Source organism: Bos mutus, chromosome 25 (genome assembly GCF_027580195.1).
Source record: "Bos mutus isolate GX-2022 chromosome 25, NWIPB_WYAK_1.1, whole genome shotgun sequence".
Taxonomy (NCBI): Eukaryota; Metazoa; Chordata; class Mammalia; order Artiodactyla; family Bovidae; genus Bos; species Bos mutus.
The window spans coordinates 7,695,150-7,722,654 of record NC_091641.1 but is presented as its reverse complement, the minus strand read 5'-3'; the positions used below and the strand labels follow the sequence as shown (position 1 = coordinate 7,722,654).

At 43.6% G+C, this 27,505-nt stretch overlaps 1 protein-coding gene across 1 annotated transcript; it reads right to left on the bottom strand.

Annotated features, from left to right (window-relative positions):
* Nucleotides 1-56: 56 nt before the first annotated feature.
* On the bottom strand, nt 57-24,651 carry YWHAG (tyrosine 3-monooxygenase/tryptophan 5-monooxygenase activation protein gamma). The gene is made up of 2 exons (XM_005892823.3): nt 24,357-24,651; nt 57-3,436 (listed from the first exon to the last, which is right to left on the bottom strand). The coding sequence occupies exons 1-2, from the start codon at nt 24,441-24,443 to the stop codon at nt 2,780-2,782; spliced, it is 744 nt and encodes a 247-aa protein (XP_005892885.1). The 5' UTR covers nt 24,444-24,651; the 3' UTR covers nt 57-2,779.
* Nucleotides 24,652-27,505: the final 2,854 nt, after the last annotated feature.

The following is a 27,505-nucleotide window of genomic DNA, read 5'->3' as shown; positions in this document are numbered from 1 at the left end:
CCTTCGAAAGCAAAGGAAAATTTCAACTCGTTAAATAAAACTAAGCAGCACTGACATCAGATCTGTAAGTTTATTTGCTCAATGTACGACAGCTACATAATGACTCACATTCATGATATTCCATCACTGAGGAAAACTGCTAAGAATGGTCCGTGTGTGAAAGAATTCCTTAGAGAAACACGGAGTTGGAAAAAAAGAACCACTGATTAGACCTTAAAAATAGTTCACTGCATAACAGGACAAAAAGCACAAAGGCTCATTCAGAGAACATATTCAGTGTTCTCCTACACTGTAATAGTTATAATTTCACCATGACAAACACCAGACATTAAGATTAAGCTAACACTGGTGTTTCTTTTGCTCCCCCCCAAAAAAACAAAATGTATAACTGCATGTCACTATAGCAACATCCAAAACAGATCAATTTGTTACGATCACTATTTGGTAGAGCAAACTTTACCCCCAAAAGGAAAAAATTAAATTAAAAAAACTTTAAAAAATTTGAAGACTTAATTTTTTTTGTCATAGGAATACATAACACCTACAGTATAAGTTAATAAACTCCAAGCTACTGTATAGAAATACAACACTAGCATGCACAATATTGTGTCAATAGAGTAACGGAGAAGTAATCATTTCACTGGAGACAGTATCATAGGCAAGTGCATTTCTTTAAAAATAAAGAAAAGAAAAGAAACCATTCAAGCTGCTTAAATATCAAGTCTCCTATTCCCTCTTCATTTTGTTTTTAGCCCTCAGATGTGGTTTTTATCTTGCATTATTCTAAAAAGCAGCCAGAGCCAAAGCTGAAATTTAAAAGAAAAATAGGTTTTGTAATTCCAGTAAATCATTTCCAAATGCTACAAGGGAAGGACACAGCACTGCTCACTGGACATGAAGATAAAATTAAGGAAAGTCCCACCTACCCCCCCGCCCGCCCCAATCTCTTCCCATCCATGGCATTGACCTTAGGCCCCTGCTAGGGCGCAGAAGCTATAAAGCTCTCTTCTCTTAGTTCTTCTGGTAGGCTCGGTTAATTGGGACTCGCTCCAGAGCACATGGAGGGGGCCTTCTAAGGAAAGTCATGCTGGGTAGACTGTGCCACGTGACGGCATCGTCACTCTTCTGTCTTCACTGTCACCTGGACCCTGGGCACTGTGCATTTCACAACTGGAAGCTCCATTCTGGTTTTAACAAAAGCAACTGTCAGGTTTTTCCTCAATTATGACTCATTCCTCTGCCTGCCTAAATAAAACAAAGAAACAAACAAATCTGGTGTTGTTACCTATCTCAGCAGTTCATGCTATTACTTGTAAAAAAGGCTGAACGCACATGCAACAGGTCGTGTTTTCAGAAAGACTTATCCAAAATGAGAACGAAGGACCTAAGGCTGATTGAAACAAATGTGTGGAAAGAGCGTGGTGGTTTCCATCGATTCTAAAACGTGCCAAGATGGCACAATCCAATCTCCAACTTCTATATTTTCATTAAAAGGAAAAAATTAGAAAAAATTGTGGTCAAATAGGAGTTGAGGATTTATTATCTGATAATGATGCTATTTTCCTACAACAATTCTTTGGGGAAGGAGTGTTTTCACGGAGGAAAAACGGATACACGAGGTTCCCAAAACTGGACAGAATGTTCATGGAGAGAGCTCTTCCTTCAGGATTTTTCTACCAGTAAGCTCCTAGCACCTGAATTTTCACACACTGCACCACGAACCTTCTCAAAATGACCGCCAGCTTCTACAACCCAACAGCTTTTCAACCCATCCGTGTGCATGCTGTGGGAACGAGGTACAATGAGGAAGACCCAAGAGAGGAGACAAACGGCAGTGCCACCCGAGGAAGCTGTGGCAACTGAAAAAAACCCAGCATTTCTCTGGAAATATCAGCATGATAAATGACATACAGACCTGAATTTTCTCTAGTTTTGTGATGTTCAATGCTTCTATTAAAGTGATTAATCGTTTGTTGTGGTGGATTTAAGAAGAAAGAAGGACAAAAATCCCACAGCCACCTGCCAAGCACCTATTAACCAAAACCTAACAAGTAGTTCTGATTCTCCTCAGGCAAGCCTGTTGGCCTAGGAGACAGAGAACAGCAAAACCGACCTGGATAAGGCTGAACAAGGATGTTAAGAGCCAAAATAAAGAAAAACACACAATCAATGGCTTGATGTTAACATATGGCTGTAATGTAGAAATACTGTAAACTGCAATTTAGTGTTAATACTGTCAACTAATCTGAAAACTGGCATGGTCTAAACCACAAACAGACCTTACGTTCTATCAGCTTGGGATTTAATATTCCATGTCTGCTAAGAGTACACCCTGAAAAACAAAATGCACAGCTAAAACAGATGAGCTAGGAAGTACCCAAAACTTAAAAGACGAGAGCATATGTACATAAAAATCCTTACTGGAACCACAGAACTTACTGAATGAGGGCCATTCCATTTTAAGTTTTCTTTTCATCTTAAAACCCTATTTTCTAGCAATAAGTTAAATTAAAGACAGCTCCACTTGCATTAATCTACAGAACAGTCCATATGCCAGTGTGAGGCTGCTATTCCAAAACCAGCACAGCTAGCCTGACTTTCCACTAGTGGTATTTTGGCAAAAATGTCAAAAGAGGCGATCAAAGACAGGACAGGTCGTGGGTTTCTCCCTAGGAAGGTCATCCCTCCCTTTCCCTCCCCACCCGACCCCCGACTCATGGGAAAAAAATAAAGACTGCAGTAGTAGCATCAGCGTGCGCTGCCAGTCCACCTGGGGGCCTTAATTGTTGCCTTCGCCGCCGTCGTCGTCTTGCTGGTCGCTCGTCCAGAGCGTGAGGTTGTCACGGAGCAGCTGCATGATCAGCGTGGAGTCCTTGTAGGAGTCCTCGTTGAGGGTGTCAAGCTCGGCGATGGCATCGTCGAAGGCGGTCTTGGCCAAGTGGCAGGCTTGCTCCGGGGCGTTCTGGATCTCGTAGTAGAAGACGGAGTAGTTAAGGGCCAGGCCTAATCTAATGGGGTGAGTGGGCTGCATGTGCTCCTTGCTGATCTCGTGGGCTTCACTGTAGGCCTTCTCAGATGACTCCACGACGGTCGCCCTCTTCTCGCCGGTGGCGACTTCGGCCAGGTAGCGGTAATAGTCCCCTTTCATCTTCAGGTAAAACACTTTGCTCTCATACTGGGTCTCGCTGCAATTCTTGATCAGGTAGTTATCCAGCAGGCTCAGCACATCCTGACATACGGCCTCCAACTCCTTCTCTATTTTTTCACGGTAAGCACGGACCATCTCTATTTTCTTCTCGTTACCGTCGGCAGATGTCTTCTGCTCGATGCTACTGATAACCCTCCAGGAAGAACGGCGTGCCCCGACTACATTCTTGTAGGCCACAGAGAGAAGGTTTCTTTCTTCATTGGACAGTGGCTCATTCAGCTCCGTCACCTATTGAAGAGGAAAGAAGAAAGAGTTGTTATGGTACAGGTGATGGCAAGTTGGGCTAATCCTATCTTTCATGCTACTAAAACACAAAGATGGATCAGCTGATTAAAGTCATCAACACACAGACTTTAGGCTGTGTGAGTACATGGGAGGGAGATGGAGAGGGAATGAGCAGCAAGAAGGGGAGAAGCCGCAGCTGGCTCAATGGTGCATGAACCCCCGCCTCCTCCCTAGAGGACACACGTGCTCAGCTGTTTCCGGAAAGAACTCTCAAAGTCTAACGCTTAGATTAAAGCCAAATTTTGATCTAAATTACAAACATCAACAGTTCTCTTGAGCAGCATTACATACACACCAATGCCAAGGATTTTAATTAGAGGTGCCTTTTATACCTCATCAGTTTGTTTGTTTGAAACAGAAACCAGAATGACAGCTTCCTCCTACTCTTGCCCTGTCTGGCAAACACGAGTCCCATTTCTTTTGGGTGAGGGTATCTTGCATACTTGGTGAGAAGAGAGTCACTGTCAACTTGACTTTGAGAAATACGCTTTCTCTGCTCTTAAGAAGATATAAATTCCAGGCACGGGGCTGATTCTATCACTGAGGTATTAGCAACTTGGGGAACACGTGTTTTAGTGTTTGGATACAATTAGCAACAAGATGAAGAGAGAGGCAAAGCACTTCTGAGCTGAGGTGGCCAACAGGAATTAATGTTTCTTTCAACCATGCATTTCTAAAGGGTCTCCATCATCCCAAACACCAAGAGCCTTGAGCAAACCAAAGCGACAGCACATCTATGTTGCATATTTTTATGACTACCAAACAACTGCATGTAATCAAGAAATTAGATCAAATGACTAAAATTACATTTTCTTGTTATATTACCTGATTTCTGTGATGTCAGAGCCATACACTTTAGGCTCTTGTTGCTCTTCCCTGTTTTTCCTCCCTCTTCTGAGGTCACACTTTTACTTGTCTAGTTGACTACCACATCCAAACCGGTACATACACAGTCACCGGCAGTATCAGAAAGCCCAGACCATGAGCTCTTTCCTCAGATTTTCAACAGAGATGTTTCCCTGCCTTCATCCTCTCAGGTACCTGCACTCTAGTGGTAACCTACTAATTGCAAGCAGCTTCTGCTCTTTGTTCTACTTCTGCTTTGTTCTGCCTTTGCCTAGAGCATTTACCAGTGTTCCTGCCTGGAAAATACTTACACAAGAACCAGGTTCTATCTTCTGTGAAATCCTGCCCACTCCACTCCTCCCACCCCCAGTTAAACTGGCTACTCTCTGTTCACCGTGCAGATTACAGCATCCTCGTAATGTTCTATTACTGCCAGATATGAAAGGTGGTGGGACACAGTCCAAAAAGATATGCTGTGCTGGGATTCCAGGAGACTTTACTTGTGTATGGATCACTTACATGGGGTATACATATCCCTCTTTTATAAAGGAAGGAGTCGAGTGGGAGATGGTTACACTTAATGAAACTGGTTATGTGACTGAAATAGTTCCTCTCAGAATTAAGGCTTCCCTGGTGGCTCAGACAGTAAAGAATCTGCCTGCAATGCAGGAGACCCAGGTTCAATCCCAGGATCAGGAAGATCCCCTAGAGATAGAAAAGGCAGCCCGCTCCACTATTCTTGCCCGGGAAATCCCATAGACAGAGGAGCCTGGAGGGCTACCATCCATGGGGTCACAAAGAGTTGGACATGACTGGGCAACTAACACACTCTCTCAGAATTAAATCAGAATGTAAACCAGACTTAGAGGTTTATATGCTTTGCTTACTAATTCTCACAACATCTGGCCAATAATACATACTCAACTTCTTTCTAAACTTAGGGTTTTCTTATGTTACCTTTTTATTACGCCTTACTGATTCCCCACTCTAATGTGAAGCACAAATAGCTCTAGCAGAGGTGGCCGAGGGGAAACAGATGCACACTGGGGGACGAGGTTTCGGAACCTCAGCAGTGAAAGTGCGGTGTCCTAACTACTGGGCAGCCAGGGACAATGTCCTGCACTTTAGCTCTCCGTGTAGGAAGGCTCTGCATTTCTTGTGTCATCCAGCCTGTCTTCCCGAATCAAGTCTCGCTTCTCTGCTCCAGGTGGTTCTCCAGTCCTTAGCTCCCTATATCACTTCCTTTCCGTGAACTTTAGTATCACATAGCCTGGAATAACTCCCCAGACTAGCATTCCAACAGGCTGCAGCCTCTGTAGGCCTGAGCCCTGCACACCACAGGCCACCCGCCCATAGTCACTGAATGTGCAGATACTGAAGACTAGCCGCCTCTGGTGTAACCTGAGAACTGTCTCCCATGCAAGAAGCCCCAGTACCTAAGGCCACTGGGGTCGGCTTCAGGCCTTTCCCCTAAATCATGCCGTCCTTATTTCAAGAGGCAGGGACTATTTAAAGTCCCAGTGACCTCAGCAGCTCTCTATACTGTTACGTCTTCCGCTGCGGGGCTGCAGAGCCCAAAGCTGGCCATTTGCACTTATGTAACGCTTGTCCAGTTGCCTCAGACAAACTGGACATGAAGATTATGAAATGCCAACATCACCTTTAGATACAGTAACTCAACCACATTTGGAACATACCCAGATGTTCTCTGCTACTGCAAAACTAAGTTAGAGGGGAAAACCTTTAACACTTAAAAAAAAAAAAAGTCTGCTCAAAGGCACTAAGATGTCTCTAAAAACCTTAAATCAGGGTTGTTTTTTTTTTTTTTAAATCCTTAAGATCAAAATGACTTGTATGAGAGGTAATCTGTGGTTTCTAATTAAAATAGAGATCCCAACCATACTAGTTTCAAAAGTCAAGATAACTTTTAAGGTCAAATAAATTATTCACATAATCATAAACCTAAAAAGGTTTAACCTAGATAGAATGAGTATTCAGTGTGGGAGGGTGTGAGATGTGCATCATTTGGAAAGGAAGGTAGTGTTTTTCAAAACAGCCACTGAACTGTCTCTAAGAACAGACCATTTGCATATATGGTTCCCCAAGCATGCTGTCATGGCTACTGGAAAACGTGGCAAATTCTCCAGTTTTACACTGTTTAAAAATAAAATTAAGGTTTCTCTTTTCAACTCCTATGATACTAGCTCAAGTTCAAATTTCTTTAGTGAGTTAAAGACAGCTTTTAGCAGAAAGGTTAGAAAAATCTGTTATTCTCACCAACAGTTTAAGAAACAGAACGCCCCAAATCCTAGCTGCTAAGGCATTGAGACATTAATTAGTGTCAACTGTTCTCCCCTAACAGTTTATGAGGGGAGAAACCTTCTCTCCCTAAGATTAGCCACTCTTGAGATTCTTGGAATGTTACTTAGATGACTTTCTGACCCCTGTGGTCTTGGAGCACCAAGTCATTCACAATTCTTCAACTTATCTATTGAGAACCTTAAACTGTAATGAATGCAACTTGGAATGTTTAAACTCCTTAAGTAATAACTTCAATTAAGCTTACTTTACTTAAAATACGAAAAAAAAAAAAAAGGATTCCTAAAGCAGCGAAACTATTCTGCATGATATTAATACTCCAATGGCCGCACACTTGTAAAAAAATGCCCAGACAGTGCTAACACCAAGACTAAGCCTCAATGGAAACCATGGGTGGTCTGAGCAGTAATGATGAGTCAGTGCAGGCCCACGAATGGTAACAAATGCATTCCTCTGGGATGCTGACAGTTGGGGAGGGCTGTGCATGGAGGGAGGGGGCAAGGGGCATATGGGATCTCTGTGCCTTCCTCTGTGACCCCAAAACTGCTTTAAAAAAGTCTATTAAAAAATATATATATATTAGCAGACACCAGGTATAACATTTGGCCCCCTCAAGCATTTTTGGTCCTCCTGCGTTTGGAGTGCTATCACCTCAAAGGGCCAAGAGGCTATGAAAAGGGTAAATGAACACGCTACACCAAAAATAAAAGAAAAACACGAGAAGACACAAGACGAGCATCGGTGTCCATGTTATCTATATTCTGAGCACAGGGAAAAATAACCCACTGCAAGGAAATGTGACACTGCTGTTTGCATATAGTTAACCATATATTCTAGAGACGATCTGGTGGTTTAGTCGCTAAGTCATGTCTGACTCTTGCGACCCCATGGAGTGTAGCCCGCCAGGCTCCTCTGTCTGCGGGATTTTCCAGGCAAAAATACTGGAGTGGATTGCCATGCCCTCCTCCAGGGGATCTTCCCGACCCAGGAATAGAACACCAGTCTCCTGCACTGCAGGCAGATTCTTTATGGACTGAGCTATGAGGGAAGCCCAGAGACGACCTACTAAATATCAAATTAAAATTTCTGAAAACAATCTGAAGTTCATGTCATGCATATCCGGACAAGACGCCTTCAACTTAAAGTACAGTGTGTGCAAAAAAAGAGTTAACACAACAGGCTTGAGATTGCTATCTTTAGAAAGGTCTGCTTGCGAAGCTGACCCTTGGCTAGCATTTGAGAACTAGGATTCTGGAAGGGTTCCCACTAGCCCCGATTAAGAATGGCCCATTGGCCCTAAAAAGTTTGTCCAAACAATGTGTTCCTTCCAGAAGTCTTGAATTTGGTATTTGCGAGGCACAAAGTGCTCCTCGAACACGCCTCAGAAAGACCTCTGGGAACTGAGTCTCTAATGAGCTTCCTTCCCAGCAGACATTTCACACACAGTCCACCTGAGTCTCCAGAGAGAGGAGACTCTTAGACCTGGCCTACTCTGATCTTCACCCCAAGGACCTTTCCTCTTTGCTGATTTAGCTTTGCATCCTTCCACTGTAATACATCATAGTCAAGAGTATGGCTCTGGACTTCCCTGGCAGTCCAGTGGTTAAGAATCTGCCCTGCAATGCAGGAGACTTGGGTTCAAACTCTAGTTGGGGAACTAAGATCCCACACGCTAAGGAGCAACTAAGCCCGTTCGCCACTAGAGAATCTGTGCACCACAATTAAAGATCCTGCGTGACCAAAGATCCTGCGTGCTTCAACTAAGACCAGACACAGCCAAATAAATAAATAATTTAAAAAAAAAAAAAGTATGGCTCTATATGCTGAGTCCTGGCAAACCACTGAACAGGGAGGGAGCCTTAGGGACGTCAATTACCTATTCATTCTGGGAAACTCGATAACATGTCACGTAAGGTCTGATGACAAGAAAAATACAGTTAAAGGCCACCGCTTACCAGCTAAGTCACCAAGCATTCACCAAACACCTAGCGTGCGTCACATCATACCTCACTGTACCAAAGACAGAACATTTGTGAGATGCCCTCAAGGTGCTAGTTCATGAGGAGGAAACACAAATGTATTCACGTTAGATCACCAGTCACAGAGACTCTCAAGGCAGCCAAGTCTGCCTGGGAATCTCATTCGTTAGGCTTTTAAAAGGCAGCAGCAATGATCTTGGATAAAAATTGTGCTGCAGGGAAACATTCCAGGAAGAGGAACGTCCCAGAAGAGTCAGGGAACTTCCACGGCATATTCAGGGTTGAGCTCAAGGCCTCAGCGATGAGGGGAGCTGCCGGAGAACCTGCGCTTTTCTGACAGCTGTCAGGTACCGTGTTCTTCTCGCAACTACCCCGACATGGTGGACCTTATACTCGACAGGTGTGCTGCAGAGCAATGAATAGACTTTCCCCTCAAAATCAGCCCACTGACAGACAGCAGGGCAGGGACACGAACTCAAGTCCTCTGGTTTCAGATCCCAAGTCTCTGATGATGTAAACCCTGCAACGTATCACAGAAAGAAACAGTTTCTCCAACACAGGCAACACCTTGTTTCACTGCACTTCACAGTACTGGGGCTTGGAGACTGACGGTTTGGGGCAGCCGTGTTTTGCCAGACTGATGGCTAGCAACTTTTAACGATAAAGTACTTTTTTAATAACAAGAACCTACTGTACAGCACAGGGAACTATACTATCTTATAATAACCTGTAATGGAAAAGAATCTGAAAAACATACATACGTATGTACATATATATATATCTTATAATAACACCTGTAATGGAAAAGAATCTAAAATATATATATATAAAAAAACTGAATCACTTTGCTATACTCTTGAAACTAACACAAAACTGTAAATTAACTATACTTCAGTAAAAAAGATGTACTTTAAGACATGCTACTGCTGGGAATTCCCCTGGCGGTTCAGTGGTTAGGACTCCATGCTTTTACCAATAAGGCCCAGGTTTGATCCAACTAAGATTCCACAAGCCGCACAGTGTGACCAAAGACCAAAAAAAAAACCCAAAAACCTCACCCAGTTGCTAAAACGATTTTAAAACCAATGGGTAATAGAAAAGTGAGCAAAAGGAATTGAAAAAAAGGAAAAAATTATATATATAGTTATATATCTATAACTCAAAGTCATTCATTTTATAAATGTTAAGTTTTCTCCAATCAGACTGGCAAAACTTAAATATTTTGATGACTGACTGTGAAGGCCGACAGTGCGGATAAACAGGCACCACCACCATCCATTGTTGGACATCACAGATTAGTACGAACTTCAGGGAGGGCAATTTGGAACAACTATCAAAATTAAATACTAAAAAACCTGACTCTGCCATTCCATTTCTAGAAACGGATTCACTGTGTCATTTCTAACAGCTAAACTCTGGAACCACCTAAATGGTGGTCAACGGGAGTCTGGTTTATGAACATCCATACAAGGGAATTCTAGGCAGTCATTTTAAAAGTATTGGTATATTCTCACTGTATCTCTAGAAATGTTTCTAGATATTTCTGTATCGCTGAAAACAGAGTGGCTGAGAGGCAGTCAAGGTTGATGAGGTTGAATTTTTGACCTGCTACCAGTAGTACCTATTCAAACAAAACCTCTCCATAATTTACTCAGTTAATCACATCCACCAAACTTTTTCGAACCAAGTTTAAAAAAAAAAAAACCTTAAAGCCAGCAGTTTTATATGAGCAAGTTTACTAATGTAATAAATTACTAACTCAAGCCCACATCTGCTGCTTTGCACTCACCACCTCACTTCTACCAAGAATACCTTTAAAAATAAACTTAGTTGCATAAAAATCTTTCATTATATCTTTACACAGATTAGGACTGATATATAGTAGTATATATACCACAGATTTTCAGCCCTGTTTCATTGAACTAATTACTAATTTAATTCTAATATTTTCCCAGTTTATTCACTACTAATCTTATAATTCCCAAATACCACTGATTCAAGGATATCTGCTGCAAAAACAAGGACAGTATTATTAATGCTATAATGTGCATCTTCGTTTCGTTCTGAGTTTAATACAATACTTCCAGGGTTTCATTCTTAAATCCCGACTCTTTGTTTAAAAGATATTTAAGAAATACTCATATATTCTGTATTTTTCTAAATAACTTTTGTAGTATCAGAAATGAGTTCTTTGACCAAAATTATAATTCCTCTTTGGTCCTTCATATAACTCTTTATGATTCAGTATTGTTATTTCCATTTTAAAGAGTAGAAAATTAAGGCTCAGAGCCAAAGAGTGGAACCCAAGTCTCATGGCTTAAAATCCCATATGCTTTCCACTATATGACCAGTTCTTAACCTAGGAGGAGCTTCTTGTAAATACTCTCCTTAGCAGCCCTAACCCTCAAAGACTCAGTACTGCATGGGATCCACACACGTCTTTCTCCAGGTGAAGAACTGCAGGTCAACGTTCCTCAGAATGTTGAGTTATCGACTCATTCATTCCACTCCTGGGGCTGCTAAGTCTCTTCAGTCATGTCCAACTCTGTGTGACCCCATAAGACGGCAGCCCACCAGGCTCCCCCGTCCCTGGGATTCTCCAGGCAAGAACACTGGAGTGGGTTGCCATTTCCTTCTCCAATGCATGAAAGTGAAAAGTGAAAGTGAAGTTGCTCAGTCGTGTCTGACTCTTCTTGACCCCATGGACTGCAGCCCACCAGGCTCCTCCGTCCATCTTTTTTCAGGCAAAAGTACTGGAGTGGGGTGCCATCACCTTCTCCCCATTCCACTCCTAGGGATACACAAAAGAAATGTGCCAAGGTAGAAAAAACCCTGCTCCAAGTCACCAACACCCAGACCCAGGTCTCACAGTCTTCCTCATACTACACACTCCTCTGCTCTCATGTTTTTCCTACCACCCAAAAAGCACTTCCAGAACTCATGAAGAAAAATTTTCTGTAAGTCATCCTTTAAGCCCTAATTCAAATATTGCACTTATTTCCTGAAGCCTGAAAAATTCGCAGGCAGAACCAATTACTGTTTACTCTAAGTTTCACCATGCACTTGTTACACTGCTTATTTCTCATGCCTCAGGGTGTAACCCTGTACCTTTTTTCCTCCTCAAAAGATTAAAGTCCTTAAGAGCAGGCAGCACACTGCACTCGTCAATGAATCACCACACAACCTAGTCACTTCCCAATGTTTGCTAAGTGACATGAATCTCACAGGATATATCCAGCCCAGACTAACTGCATAAATGGCCCACAGAACTCCTTCCAACTGTGTGTATGCGTGTGCCCTTAGTTGCTCTGTCGTGGCCGACTCTTTGCGACCCCATGGACTGCAGCCTGCCAGGCTCCTCTGTCCATGGGGATTCTCCAGGCAAGAATACTGGAGTGGGTTGCCATGCCCTCCTCCAGGGGATCTTCCCACCCTAGGGATTGAACCCAGGGCTGCCGCACTGCAGATGGATTCTTTATCGTCTGAGCCACCAGGGAAGCCCAACTCCGTGTATAGCCTCTTCCTTTTAAGTATGACTCTGAGGCTCCTTCCATCAAGAACAAGCATGTACTTCACCTCTGTCATCTGAATTTGATCGTGCGACTTGGTCAACGGAGCATTAGCAAGTATGAGGCAAGCAAAGGCCCAAAAAGTGCTTGTGAATCGGGGCTTGCTGCTGAGAACCAGGCCAAGGAAGACTGGTTCACCTGGAGACGAGAGACCATGTGAAGAGGCCTTAGCCTCTCCATAGTTCATCTGGCCCCCAAGGAGCCCCCAGCAGCCCCCAACTACCTGGCCAGTCCACAGAACTGAGACAAATAAGAAACATTTGTTTCAGGTAGTTTGATACAAACAAAAACTTAACTACTATTAAGCTGGCTATTGTTAGGTGCCACCAGCACCAAATACAAGAACAGTTTAATTTTAGGGTCAAGGTACAAGATTTGAAGCAAAAACAAGGCCACTTCATTAGCCCAGATTCCACCCATTGCTCCAGCCTGATCTCACTTTTCAACAACTGGGACATAAGCCAAAGCTCCGCAGCACGCCATTTAACCCCACACGTCAGGAAACAGATATGCTATGCTCCAGCACACCCTTGGCTAGCAGTCAAATAACCCTATTCTAAAAATTAGCTCAATCAAAATTAGCTTAACAGGTTTTTATATATACAAGCCCATACTGAGTCCCTCACAATCATCTCCTCTTTCTTGCCTTTTCTTTGCTTCTCAGATTTCTCCTGGAATCGATGTCATGTTCCCTTTCTTTGGGATTGTTGACTTGTGTCCAGACCTCTGGCCGGCCATGCCCTCAAATTAATTATAAACAACAGTTCGCTTTGATCTCATCAATTCTGACAACTTATCCTCAAACCACACCTTTGACCTCATTCACAACCATTCATTTTAAAATTGCTTTATACTGGATTATTGTTAACTCCCCATGTGTTACTTGCAGCTATACAGCAAAGTGATCCAGTTGTACGTATACATATATCCATCCTTTTCACGTTCTTTTCCCAGAGCTTATTACAGAATACTGAGTTCCCTGTGCTACAGACTAGGTCCTTGTTGGTTATCTATTTTATATACAGCAGTGTGTATATGTCAATCCCAGACTCCTAAGTTACCCAACCCGCTACAACCACCACCGTTGAAATCCAACTCCTGGGAGTCTGCTGGCTGTCCAGTGATTAGGACTCAGAGCTTTCACTGCCCTGGCCTGGGTTTCAGTCCCTGGTCAGGGAACTGAGATCCTACAAGCCATGTGGCACAGCCAAAAATAAATAAGTAAGAAAATCAAACTCTTATCCTCCAATATTACCAGGCCTCACTCCCACCAACTAGATTTGCTCTTAAACAATCTCCTTTTTCTTTCAGCCCCTTCCCTTTAGGCTTTATTTCTTCCTTGTAAGGCAGATCCATCAAATTATTTCTGCATGAATATCAACTTTCCTAAGCCTCATCCTGCTGCTGCACAATCCCTAAATCCTCAATCAATACAACCACCCAGCCTGCTTTCTACTCTTACACCCAAAACAGAGGGGAGAGAAGAGGATGAAGAGAGACCAACAAAAAAAAGCCAGACTGTAGTCACTAGGAATTAAGGCTTTTCTTTAAACCTCAGGCTGGGCCCCTCTTTCCTGTACTTGCCCATTAACATGTAGTCCAAGTTCAGGTTTACAATAAGTAAATGATCCCTTTAAATTACATCTCCTACTTTCTGCAACATCAAGTTTCTGAAAACAAGTCTAACTTGTTACCATTTCTCCACCTTTCATTCACTCCTCAGCCCATTATTACTGTTACAACTGTCTTCCTACTTCACATATCCTGTGTTCTCCTGTCTTCATCTTAAATCTTGTTCCAGGCACCACAGAAGTGTGATTCCCTAGGGTTCACATTTTGACTCTGACTCTCCATTCTGCCTGGATGACCTTATTGTGCCTGGTTTTAACTAGCATGGATTCATAGGAGATACCCACTAGAATCTCAGTTCTATGAGGGCAGGGGATATTACATTCTCCAGGTCTGAGAGTAGTCTGGTCATTAGTGGTTCCTAAGTAATTTGTTTCCTTTATGAAGGAGTAATAAGTAACTCTGAGAGCTTAACCTGTGCCATGCACTCTTCTAAGGGCTTTTCCTGAGTTAATGTGTAGCCATGATGTCTCTACTGATTGCCACTTAAATGTTTCCTCAAATTCAGCACGACAGCAACTGACTTCATCTCTATCATTTCTCCTTCCTCGTCTTCCTATCTCCAGCCATCAAATTCTCTCTCATATCCGCCCTCACCGTCCCTGCCCTGGTCCTCATCCTTTTAGACTGCTGCTGCTAAGTCGCTTCAGTCGTGTCCGACTTTGTGCTACCCCATAGACGGCAGCCCGCCAGGCTCCCCCGTCCCTGGGATTCTCCAGGCAAGAATACTGGAGTGGGTTGCCATTTCCTTCTCCAATGCATGAAAGTGAAAGGTGAAAGCAAAGTCGCTCAGTTGTCTGTGGTCGCTCAGTGGTCTGCAGGCCGCCGGACTCCTCCATCCATGGGATTTTCTAGGCAAGAGTACTGGAGTGGGGTGCCATTGCCTTCTCTGCCTTTTAGACTAGACTCTGCAATTATTTATCAGTCTTGTCCCACTCTCCTCCTATTGAATTTCCACACTGCTGCCATGGCTCTCAACAAACCAAAAATGGGATGAGGATCCCTTTCTGCTGAAAATCCTTCAATGACTGTCCATAGCCTAAGAAAAATTCAAACTCTGTAAGGCCCTTCGTGAACTGGCCCCTCTCTGGACTCATTTCCTAACATTCTCTCAGGGCAACCAAGAGTAAGGGTGTGAATCATGCAGCAGATTCAGCTGTCTGTACATTCTGAACCTGAACAATGCCAGGCCCTCTGCCTGGACACTCCTGCCTCCAGCCTTCTCCCCTCCACACCCCCACCACACCCCCACCTCTGCTATCGTTTCCAGGAAACCTCCCGACACCCAGGGTGACTTCAGTTGTCCTCGGACTCCACAGCACTGGGCTATCCTTCTCTTCCTGGGTGTTGAATATTCCCACCCACTGATGTTCAATAACCCCCCCTCACAGCTCTGTTTCCCCTGGGTGATTTCTGGATCAGTCCACTCTGGCAGTTCACTTCTCCCACTGCCTAGAGCACCTACAAAACATTCAAGTTAACATTCTTTTCTTCCTTTGATCTTCACTGAAACCCCCTAGAAATATGTTTCCAAAAAAAATAAACCAACATGTTTCCACACTCCTGCTTGTGAATTCCACACAAGATAGTATTACTTTTGATGAACAAAAAAGTCACAGCTTCCTCCCATTTCTTTCAAGTGAGGAATACTCTTGCATTCAGCCTAAGCGGCATCCTTTACTTCTGGGCAATATCTGTAAGATTCCAATGGCAAAACCATGGTACTTATCTCCTTATGCCAAAAATTACAAGTTCTCCTTCGGTAAATGATACTTAAAACATACCAAGATCATGGGACCAAATATTTTCTAAAAGAAACCAGGTTACATTCATATGCAGTCTTAGGGCTCAAATTTATTTATGATAAATACACTCACATTTATCTTAGTGATGTCCTAAAGAAGTTTGTTCTGTATTTAAAATCTAGACTAAACAACAACCCTCTCAGGGACAACTAAATGGAAAAGTATTAAATATACAACAGTTTGAAAGAATTTCAAAGCTTCTGCAAACAATGGAACACTGACTAAAAATTAATGAAAACAGGTCATTGAGACAACAGCTAAAAGATCATCAGTCTCCATATACACACCTTACCTATGACTCTTTTTTGAAAACTAAAAAGCCTTTTAAAGAGGCTGAGATTCAGAGGGAAAAAAAAAACAACTTTAAACTCAAGCCTTAAGCATATTAAACATTTATGCCTATAAAATGGGACCATCACTTTTATAAAACTGTTGTGAAATTAAATGTGGAAAAATACAGCCAAAGTGATAGTCAATATTCAATTATATTGCAATATTTTTATTTAAGAGTGGGGGTAACTTAAAATATTTTTGTCTTCTCAAAAAGATCAGTGTCAGTGCAGAAATCTACAGAACAGATGTGAAAAGTCACACCAAAAAGCACACTAGGTTTTCCACTGTGGACCAGATGCTTAGTTTAATGCACCAACACTTCAGGGTAATGCTATGCCGTAACAAATTATAGTACTCATGTGATTTTCACAACATATATAAACACCTGCTAAAAAACTGGTCTTAATCAGTCTTTATTAAAAAGTTTATTATGTGTATATACAGCCAGCCAGATTAGGAAGAGAAAAACATGACCAAAATGCAAGAGTACCATAAATCCAAAGAAAGAACAAGTGATAATATCTGTTTTGGGGGGAATCTATACGCTACACATAATTCTAAATAAGTAACACCAATAGAAATGTATTTTTTTTTTTTAGAAATGTATTTTATGCAAGTTTTAAACTTCAATTTGTTACTACAGCTGCTTGAGGTTTTTACCGTCTTGTTTTTTCTTCCTCAATAAATGAGTCTAGTTCCAAAAATCTAGCCTTTTTCTGCACGACTTTCAAATGGTAAAAAATAAAAAGGCAGTACACTCACCCATTATTACTGATGTCACTAAATTGGTCAACTCCATACTTCTGAGCATGGATTCGAATTCAGGATGTCTGGGCCCAGACGGCTAGTGTGTATACTTTTTGCTGCTGCTGCTAAGTTGCTTCAGTCGTGTCCGACTCTGTGCGACCCCACAGACGGCAGCCCGCCAGGCTCTCCTGCCCCTGGGATTCTCCAGGCAAGACACTGGAGTGGGCTGCCATTTCCTTCTCCAATGCATGAAAGTGAAAAGTGAAAGTGAAGTCGCTCAGTCGTGTCCGACCCTCAGCAACCCCATGGACCGCAGCTTTCCAGGCTCCTCCGTCCATGGGATTTTCCAGGCAAGAGTACTGGAGTGGGGTGCCATTGCCTCCTCCGGTGTATACTATCTACCTACCTACTTTTACCTATTCACACATACAACCAGTAGTAGCTGACTTTAAGGCAAAAGTGATTTTTAAAAAGATGCTTGGCAAGCAACGAGATGGAACAAAAGTAAAACTTGTTTCCCCACATCATTCTCAACAAATCAACTGGGTTTTAGCACTCCTATCGAATTGGTGGGACTTCCCTGGTGGCTCAGTAAACAACCCGCCTGCTAATAATTAATGCAGGAGACGCAGGGTTTGATCCCTGGGTCAGGAACATCCTCTGGAGGAGGGCATGGCAACCCACTCCAGTATTCTTGCCTGGGAAATCCCATGGACAGAGGAGCCTGGCAGGCTATGGTGCAGGGGGTCGCCAAAGAGTTGGACACAACTTAGGGGCTAAACAATAATCAAACTGGTGATAATAGTCAGAACTGAGAAAAACTATCAGCCTCTCTTGTCCCCTTCCCAAAAAAGGCAATAGAAAAGAAGTCCTGTAATGAGAGAACCCTTCTGCAAACCTACAGCCACAGCATCCTCTTTCCCACTCAAGACCCATCCGGCCTTTTTCTCCTCATGAGCAAAGGCTGATGGGAAGCAGTGAGTGCTTTGGATGTCAACCGAAGAGAAACACTCCTCTGAAAATCTAGGAAAAACTTCATCTGCCATCTGGATTAAATGCTTTAAGCAAGAAACTACACTCTGAGGTTGCCAAATTTGAATGTAAAGCGATCTTGCCGGTATCTGGAACATTTGTGGGAAATAAGGGGTAATTTTAGGTCAATAAAAAGCCATCATGCAAGATGGTAAATACCAAGGGAACCAGAGAGTAGTAAAGTATACAGATGGATGACTGGCCAATGTGCTGACAAATGGTGAAATTGGTTATATGGGGTTATATCATGCTATTTATCTTTATTTTGCATATAAAGTTCCCATACTAGTTTTTATTTTTTCAACTTCCTTTTTAAAGGCACTCATTCCATCCATCCTCACTAAAGCAGCAAAAGGGAGGCTTGCAGCACATAAGCTAGCAGTCAAGCTTTCCTGTTTCAACCATATTTTTTCTTTTTGGAGCCAAAAGGGCAATAGAATATCCTTGACCTTTGAACCATGGGTATGTAAACTCTAGCTCAACAATTACATCTTCCAGAACTTTTGAGATAAACACCACTACTGGTGACAGTTTCAAGTTCCTTAAAAATTCTCAGCTGTTCTTGCAACAATTCCACTTTTGGGTTTCTGTCCTAATATGCAATATGTGTTGAAAGCTTTAGCCACAAAGATACTCATGGCAATATCTATAAATTTGTAAACAGCTTAAATGCTAAACAAAAAATACTTAAAATTGACACATCCACAGGTCTCTTCAGCTACTGAAAATACTGATTAACAGAAGAAAATATCTTGAAACATCAAGGGAAAAATTCAAGGTACAAAATCCTGTAGAATGACATGATGGGAATATCCCTGGAATATGGATTATGGATACTTGTCATCCCTCCAAAAATTTTTCTAGTGTTCTGAAGGCCAGACATTTTGTCATCAGTTGTCAGTTTCAATGGTGACAGCCTTCCAACAACCAGACTCCCTTAGAAGATCAGAGCATGCCCAAATTCAAGCTGGACATACTCATCCAGCTGTCCTTGTCTCAGAATGCTATTCTGCTGTTCTTATCCTATCCTGGTTAATGTTCCTCATCCTCATGGATTGGGTCATTTTCAACCTACTTAAAAAAATAAAATAAAAAATCCAGGATCTGAACTCAACATCTGTTTTTATTACACAGATGTAGTGAGAGTCCAGAGATGAGTCATACGTGGATCGCGGAGTATGATTTGAAAAGAACATCTATCCGTGGGTCCAGCCATGCCAGACAGGCCCTCAGGTAAGAATGAATGTCCTGGCGGGAGTGTGGGATTGGTTTGCAAGTTTCCATGCCAGGCATCTGCTGCAAAGACACACTCATTCGCTACTTCACGTTAGACCCGCACAAAAGGAACACTGTGCTAAACTGAATGGCACTGGATTGCACCCATCAGTCGAAAAATTTTAAGCTGATTTTGACATCCTTTAAGTACCTCACTCATAGGCAACTTTTTTCCTAGATCTTGGTTAACTGAATATGGCAGCTTAAGTGTCGTATTAATAACTCCTTTCAGAAAGCTCAAGGGGTTTGAAATGATCTCTCTTCAAAACAAACCTGTGTTTTTCAAAGCGTTCCTCCTGTTACCTCTTAGGCTTCTCTCACTTCTCACACGGCCACAGCTGCTCTTCACACTCGGCCGTGGGGAGGGGGGAAGGGGATTCCTCCCGCGCTACCGTCATTCCACGTTCAGCTGCCCACCGCCGTCACTGTCACACGCCCAGCTCTGGCACCCTGCTTCTAGTAACAGAACTTTCAAGAGGGAAAAGCTGACACTACACCTGGATCCTGCTCACCAAGTCTGGCTTTACACCTCTCCAAAAATAAGACACTGCTACCAAGATTAAGACCAGTGAGTTTGCTTGGAATTTTTTTCATGTCTTATATGTAAGAACACTCTCATTTCTACCTACCTATTCACAACCCAACTAAAGCTATGCACCCCATTAACTGTTCAAATTAGGTAAAGGAAAAATCTACTTCTTGGGACACTCTTCTAAGTAATATGCTGACAAAAATTTGGTTTAGACTTATTCAGTTCTTTCAAAAGAGCGAGAGAAAAAGACTAGTCTTAAAAGATTTATAGATTTTTATTGTTTCTGCAAAATCATGGAACCAATCCAATGTAACCATTTATTTAAAATTAAAGCTCTCCTTTGGGAATTTTTGTTGATCGCTCTTCCTGTAACTATTTTTTCCCTCCTAAATTAGTAAAATCAAAATTTCAAGGATCCCTGCAAGTGCCAATCTAAAGTAAGATAACAGGGTTTGGTACTAAACCAAAACTAATACCTAAAAGGGAATCTGGGGAGGACAACAGAAAAATGGTTATGAGAGCAAAGGCCGTAAGGCAGCTCGCATTGGTAGACTTTATAACCTAGAAAGACAATGGGTGCCCCATAATCACAGTTGTTGAGTCTAACAAAAAGAGCTTAGAAAATAAGACAAAAGACAATGGCTTATATATGACTTTTTTCTCTATTAAATGTATATAGGGCCTTTGCCTACTTTTCTTCCTCATCTCATGGAATCTGGGAGGAATACAGAAATAATCAGATGCCCTGCCAGATAAAAGGGTTAGGGCTGATCATACCAGAGGCAAAACATTGCTCCTGACTGCCTCAGAAGCACCAAAACAATGTATTCAGCGTCTTATTTATGGGAAGCCCATGCGTGAACAGACTCTCAGAACTGCAGACTCTCAGCGCTGCAGAACCACCGCCACACAGCAGGGCGAGCGTGTCTAACACAGTCAGTCTGTCTTGGGGTGGAGAATGAGTGATCATAAGAACACCAGCATAACTCCTATAATCTCCAAATAGTTAACAATAGTTTGCTCAGAGTTCAGGTAAACTGTTCTTATTTGGGTGGGCATCACACAGTTTTTAAGCTCTGGAACTTTTAAAATGGAAATACGAACCAAGCCAAAAGAAGTCCCCCTTTTTTTTTTTTTCCAGTTTAGGCTGAAAAGGTTCAGATGTTAGAAAACAAAGACAAAGGGATACTGATTACCACTGGCTGTGAGCACTTCATTACTGACACATTCCTGAATCAGTAATCATGTGCTGAAATCCAGCCAGCTATGGCCAACCACGGTCACTTTTTAAAAATATCATTTTTCCCTTTTCTAGAGTGCTACTGAATAGTACACTTGAAAATGGTTAGTTCATGCCCTGTGACTGTTACCTCAACAAAAAAGACTCAAATCATTTCCTCTACTCTTTTTAATAATTTAACTAGAGTTTGGTTTAATAAATAAATAAGGCTTCCTCCAAGTACCAAGGGATGAAATCCTCCCAGGGTCTGTAGTTAATCTAATGAGCTGTAATGAAGATATACATTCAGCAACATCTTTTATCTCGATTAAAAAAAAACCCATATGAAATTGTTTAAATAATTAGAAAAGGCACTTAGTAGTCATTTCAGTTATTGGGAAGGTGAACATAAAAAGCCAACTGTTATCTGTATTCTTCCACTCCAAAGAGAACAATTGAAGCCACATGATTTCGATTATAATAATGGCTGGCAGAACTCCACAAAGAGTCTACAGAGGTGTCATTACTCCATTAGTGATAATGGCTATTGATCTAGCCTCCTGGAAGAGCTAGTAGAAAAAACAGAATATTTAACATAGTTTAAAAAAAATTTTTTTTAAGTATATAGATTCTGCTAGGAAGGCATTCTTACGTAACTAGGATAGCCTTTTGCCACTAATGCCCCCCTGCCGCCAACACACCATCAAATGTTTATCCCAGTAACTTCAACATTAGTTGCCTAGAACCTTTTCTCCCCACCCCCTCCCAAGGCAAATACCAGTAGCTCAAGAGGCTGTTAAAATCCAAAGGACAAGTCAGTATTGTCTAACAAGTAGGAAATATATAGGTGTTCGCTTCTTTTTAGATACAAGCCTACACATTTGTCTTAAAAGACTAAACTTCCTTCTTCCCTCTTTTTCAAAATACTCACGTATTTATTTCTATCTTGGTCGCACACCTATAACTATCACAGGTCCTGTTTATTACCTAGGGTACCTTCACTAGATAGGAATAAATTTCACCACTCTAGCATCTGGAGGAGTTAAACCTTAGAACTCACTTAAGTGGTAGGACTGAGTATTTTCTATCTTCCTGTATTTTCCAAATTCTGTGGTGACTTATATAAACAAAGAAACAAGTCTTATAGTTACCTTTTTAAAGCATCTACATTTTTTATTTAATCCTCACAACTTTTCAAGTAGGTGTTGACCCATTTTACAGATGAGAAAAGGAAGGTCAGACGTAAGACCAATTCCTCAAAATCACAGTGAACAGATTTGCTTTGAAAAACGTCTGCTTTATTTTATAAAACTGTTTTCTTTCCTCCATACTCCATTAAGGAGCATAAGCATGGCGAGAGAAGTTTTCCAAATCTCAAGCTGAAATGTCTGTAGCAGATTCTCATTCCCTAACGTTTATTGAAAATGCCCTAGTAGGAAGTCATAATCTTTTTTAAGGTTTCTATTAAAACCTGCCAAGTTAATAAGTTGCAATAAACCCACATATACCCCTACACTATGAGTATAAAACATATTCTTGTTTTAAAAATTTCCATCTCTATCCCTTCAATGCCCAAGATTATTATTGAGATGAATGTTTAAAAACATGACTGTATCTTATAAACTTTCCAGAAAACTGGAAATAGGAAAGGTGAACAGGCATATCTACAGATCCCTGGTGTGTCTGTGTCAGGATAAAGGACATTCTTTGGGGGACCAATTCTCATCTGGCGGAAGAGGAAGTGCTCAATTCCACCTGGCTTATCTGCTAACTTCTGCATTACCCTGGACAAATGCCATTTGCATACTCCCTACCAGCCCTGAGGTGCATTGCAGCCTCTGTGTCATTGTGTGTGACATCACTGGGTTGCTATGGATATAGGTGCGAGGTCACTCGCTTTCCTGTGAAACTAGAAATACGGAAAAATTAGAAGAGTCTAAATAACGTGAACTAAAGATATTGATATCCACTGAAGTGCAAATTATCATTTGCGCCTTATAAAGACAGCAACTGTGACAATATATTAATACAGCAGTACTCCCAATTTCAGAACCAATCCTCTTCCTTAATGAGATAAAAATCTTCTGTGTTAATGTAGCTGGTTTAAATGTAAAGGCATCAGCTTTGTCATCTCCTGTGAACCAGTAAAGTTATTCGAGAATTAATCTGTAATGCCTATACTGTTTCATTAAAGGTTTCACGTGCAAGGTACACTCCTGTATCCGCTGCACACTGGAGATGCATTTTAAAACCTTTGTTACATAAGGCAGGAAGTTAGATATTAAAATAGTGAGAGACTGAAATCATTAGATGTATGTTTCATGTAGTAATGCTCAATACGTCCCCCTCCTCTAATATCAAACTGGTTGACCGCCCATCAGATAAATGTAGCATTACTGACAAAATGGTGCAATACAGGCAGGAATCTGCAAAATGCGACAACTGGAGATCAGTATTCTCTTTTCATCAGCATTGAGGATGCGCTAGATTTTTTTTTTTAAGCTTCAGATGTGTCTAACAAAACAAATTAAAAAAAAAAAAGACTTTTTCCCCTTTAAAATAACTCCTCCCCAGCCTCCACCCAGTCTAGGCTCTCTGCAATATGACAAATGCAGAATCTTCTGGAATGACTTGATACTGCCTCCCACCACCGCTTTGTTTGCAATATCAGATCAGAAAGAATATTTTTTTCAACTTAAAGGAATTTCAACAGATGTGTGCCTGTATTTAAAAAAGAAACAGCATATGTCACAAATTGAACCAGTCGGCTAAATTCATAACCTTTATTTTAGAGACAATACCTACCCTTTCAATACGAGCACACTAAGAAAAAAATGGAGATGACATATCGAGAACAATCAATGAAAACGCTAGCGAGACAAACGTGCCCCCCCTTCCTAAAGGCAAGAAGAGGGCTTGCTTTGGGGAATGGAGAGAGGGGAGCCTTTTGTTAAGAAAAACGTGAGCAAGGAGGTTTCGATTTTGCACCATTGAGTCCAGATTTTCAGGAGAGCCTACATTTTTTCTCGAAGAAGCTTTAAAGGATCTGTCTGCAGAAGGCAGTGGGAACATTTGGGGAGTGGGGTGGGTGGCGGGGGGGAGTATTAGAAAACCCGGAGACCTGCTGAGTGAATGGGAAAGGCGCCGCCCAGACATCAGGGAGAAAAGAGGAACCGCATCCATGCGGTCCCCCGCCCCCACACGCCCAGGCTCTGGGAGGAGGGGAAAGTGGGGCACAAAGGATGCGCACGGCCCCCCGCTCAGGTCCCCAAGCCGACCCGAAGGCGCGGCGGCCGGAGACCCCGCTCCCGAGCCCAGCCCCGAAAAGACCCCGCCCCAACCCGGGCGCGCGGGGAGGGCCGAGGCGGCCGGGCCGCCGGCCCTGGGGGACGCTCGGGGAGAGGCCGCGTCACACACCTGGTCCTCAGTATTCTCGGGACCCTCCCCGGTCCCCTCAGGGGCATCCAGAACTGCAGTCGCCGACGGGCGACTAGTCCCCGGGCAGAGCCCGTGAAGGCCCGCGTCCGCGAAAGGGCTGGGGCGAGGCGGAGGGGGAGGGGAGGGGAGGGGAAACTCACGTTCTTCATGGCCGCGGCCATGTCGTCGTAGCGCTCCGCCTGCTCCGCCAGCCGGGCTTTCTGCACCAGTTGCTCGCGGTCCACCATCTTCACGGGCTGAGTCGGGCCGGACGAGGATGATCCGGGGCGGCCTGGAAGGCTCGGAGGGCGGCTGCGGCGCGGCTGGAGCCCGTGTGCCGGAGGGACCGACCCACACGAGACGCGAGCGGCTCGAGGCGACGGGCGCGGAGGCTGCGACTCGAGCTGCGACCGCGGGACCGGGCGCGAGGCGGCTGCGGCGGCTGTGCGTGCCGCGGGCGGACAACCCCCTACGGCCCCGCCCACGCCGCGTGACGCAGCCGGCCCCGCCCACCAGCCCGCGCGCGGCCTCCGCCCCGGCCCCGCCCCGGCCCCTTCCGCTTCTCGGGTTTCCACTCCCCGGCTCAGCTTGCTACCGCCTCCTGGGTATCCCCTTCTTCGCTGGTGCCCCTCGACAAGCCCCGTGCTTCACTTCACCCGGCTCGCTGCGCCCTAGCTTCTCCAGACGATCCCCCACCCACCCTGGACCTGCAGACCCCAGCCGTGCCAGGCCACCCGACGCGTGGGCCCCTGGGAGTTGTAGTTCACCCTGGGATGGGGTGATATGTTGGGGAGATCAAGGACAAAGGGGCGGTCAAGACTACATCTCCCAGTGGTCATAGCGGGCAGATGAAGGACGATTGAGGAGGAGGTGTGGGGCGCGGGGGTGGGGGGGAGGTCTAATTCCGCGGCTACTGGGGACCCCTGGCGGGGACTTAAGGCTGCCCGAGTCCGAGCGAGTGCTGATTCACGGCCCCGCCCCATATTCTCCGGGAAATTACTGGGGGAGGGGGCCAGGACCTCAGCCCTGGACTTTGTTTCCGAGATAAAGCAGCAGGCCCCCGGGAGACTGGGAAGATGGGACGCATTCACTATTGATCCAAACTGGCTGGGTGGTACCCACCTCAGAGATGGTTGAATTAAGAGTCAAACCTTGGGGGGGACTGCCACCCTCCCCCACAAGGTTCCATCTCTCCTTCCCCGCCTCGAGGTTCTTGGACCTGACAGGTGGAAATGTGGAAAGATAAATACTGGCCAGGCATTCTGGTTAATATAAGGAAAGGATGCAGCTGTTTGCAGCCTGACCCCTGGGGAGCCCTTTCTTCCTCTCCAGGGTGGAGCGTTAAAGATTCAATTCAGTTACCAGAGCCAATGAATGCTTACCATTGGGTTGTGTCTGGGGGTTGACCAACACTTCTCTCCCCGCGTAGGATATACACGCTGGGGTCAGGCTGACTAATTCTTGCTTACATGCTTCCCTTTTTTTGATATTCCATGTAGCTCACATACCCCAAAGTTTTGAGTGCACGTTTTATTTATTTGGTACTTATCTATTGAGCACCTACTATGTTCCAAGAGCTGTTCTAAGCAATGCGGTACACCAGTGAACAACAACAACACAAAATTCTGCCCAAGAAAATAGGCTAAAGATAATGGGTAGAGTACGTTAGAAAATTATACCTAGTTAAAAAAAATTAGTGGGCATGAAGTGTTGTGTATGAGAACTGAGAATGAGGGAATTTCTGTGAAGGAATAGTCCAGGCTCTATGCTGGGCACTGGAGGAAGAGAGCATGGAACCCTGCCCTCAAGGAATTCAGAATGTGTTAAGTACTATTGTTTTGTTTTTTAATTCTTTCATGCTAGATAGAAAAAGGTTTTGTTTTTTGTTGTTTGGTGTGTGGTTTTTTGGGTTTTTTTTGTCGGGGGCCTGCTCCTAGGCAGCTTCCCAACCATGGATTGAACCCTGGCCCAGCGCAGCAAGAGAACAGAGTCCTAACCATTGGACCCCCAAGGAATTCCCAGGAAGAGGTTCTGAAAAGCTGGTAACATTTCTAACCCACTCCCTTAAAAATGTATAGGATTTAAAATAAATTAATTAATTAAAGTGAAATGAAAGGCAAAAACAAAAAAAAAAACTTTTTAAGAAAAAAAAAGATCTGTAGAATTTGAAAGCAGGCAGAGGGGACAAACAAGGGACTCAGAGGCAGATTTCTACCTGACATATGTATTGTAAGACAGAGAATCCAGTGTGTTTGGTGCCTGAAGTGATGGGTAGTAGGGACTGGGGACTGAACTTGGGGAGTTCCAGAACTTGGGGAGCCCTGAATGGCAGGCCAGGGAGTGAAGTCTTTCTTCCCAAATAAATAGAATACCTGTGAGAGATTTTAACCAGGGCAGGAAAGGACTAGGCTTGCATTTGGTTTCCATCATCGTTGCTTCCCCAGTGCTGAGTACAGCGCCTGGCACAGCATCCATATGTAGAATGTGTGAAATGAAGAAATGAATGAATGCACGCATGTGTTCAGGGAGACTCCTCTGGCAGGAGTGGAGGAGATGGCCTGAGTGAGAAGAGCCTAGAAATAGCTCTCTTCACCCCTCCTCCAACATGGGATCTGGTCCCTCCTCTCTTACTACACCACCTAGCAACATGAAATCCTGCTGGTGAATAAACCCTCCCACTTCCTTCTGTCTCTTACATGCCTATTTGCCAAGTCCTTCCTCTTCCTTTCTCTTCCTCCCTGCAGGACAGGCCTCAATCTTTCTGGCCCGGGCATCCCAGGTCTGTAAGAAGGAACCATTACAGCCAACCGTGCTTGTCCGCAGGTAGATTAAATGGATCAGTGATTCAGGACCCAGTCAGTGATTCAGGACCCAGAAGCTAAATCTCAGGAACTTTGGCACATTTCATGCTGCCTTTCTCCACCTCACTTCTTTCCCTGACCAGTTCAATGGAAAGGGGAAAAAAAAAAAAAAAAATCCAGGCCAAATCTGTTTGGGGAAACAGTAAAGCTGATGCAAAGAAAAGGATTTTCTAAAGGGAAACAGGAATGATATCAGCAATCTCCATGTTGAGACCCCTCTCTGATGGCCCTGCCTTCCTTTCCCTTTCGATTCTTTTTAAGACTCTAGGCTTACTGCTGCAGCTGCCCAGTGGCCCCAGCTGTTTAGAGGGCTGCTTTACAGGCATGGAGACATGACATTGAGCAAGTGGTTTAGTATTCTGGTTTCCTCCTCCACGCTGTGTGGTACTGCTGAAAGAAATGTGGAGCAGGGACGGGGAGAGCCAGCCATGCTGCCTTCTGCCTGGCCC

Coding starts and splice junctions, on each gene's coding strand:
- YWHAG (XM_005892823.3), bottom strand. CDS start 24,443: ATGGTGGACCGCGAGCAACTGGTGCAGAAAGCCCGGCTGGCGGAGCAG. Junction 3,437..24,356: donor TGGCCGCGGCCATGAAGAAC/GTGAGTTTCCCC, acceptor CCTCTTCAATAG/GTGACGGAGCTGAATGAGCC.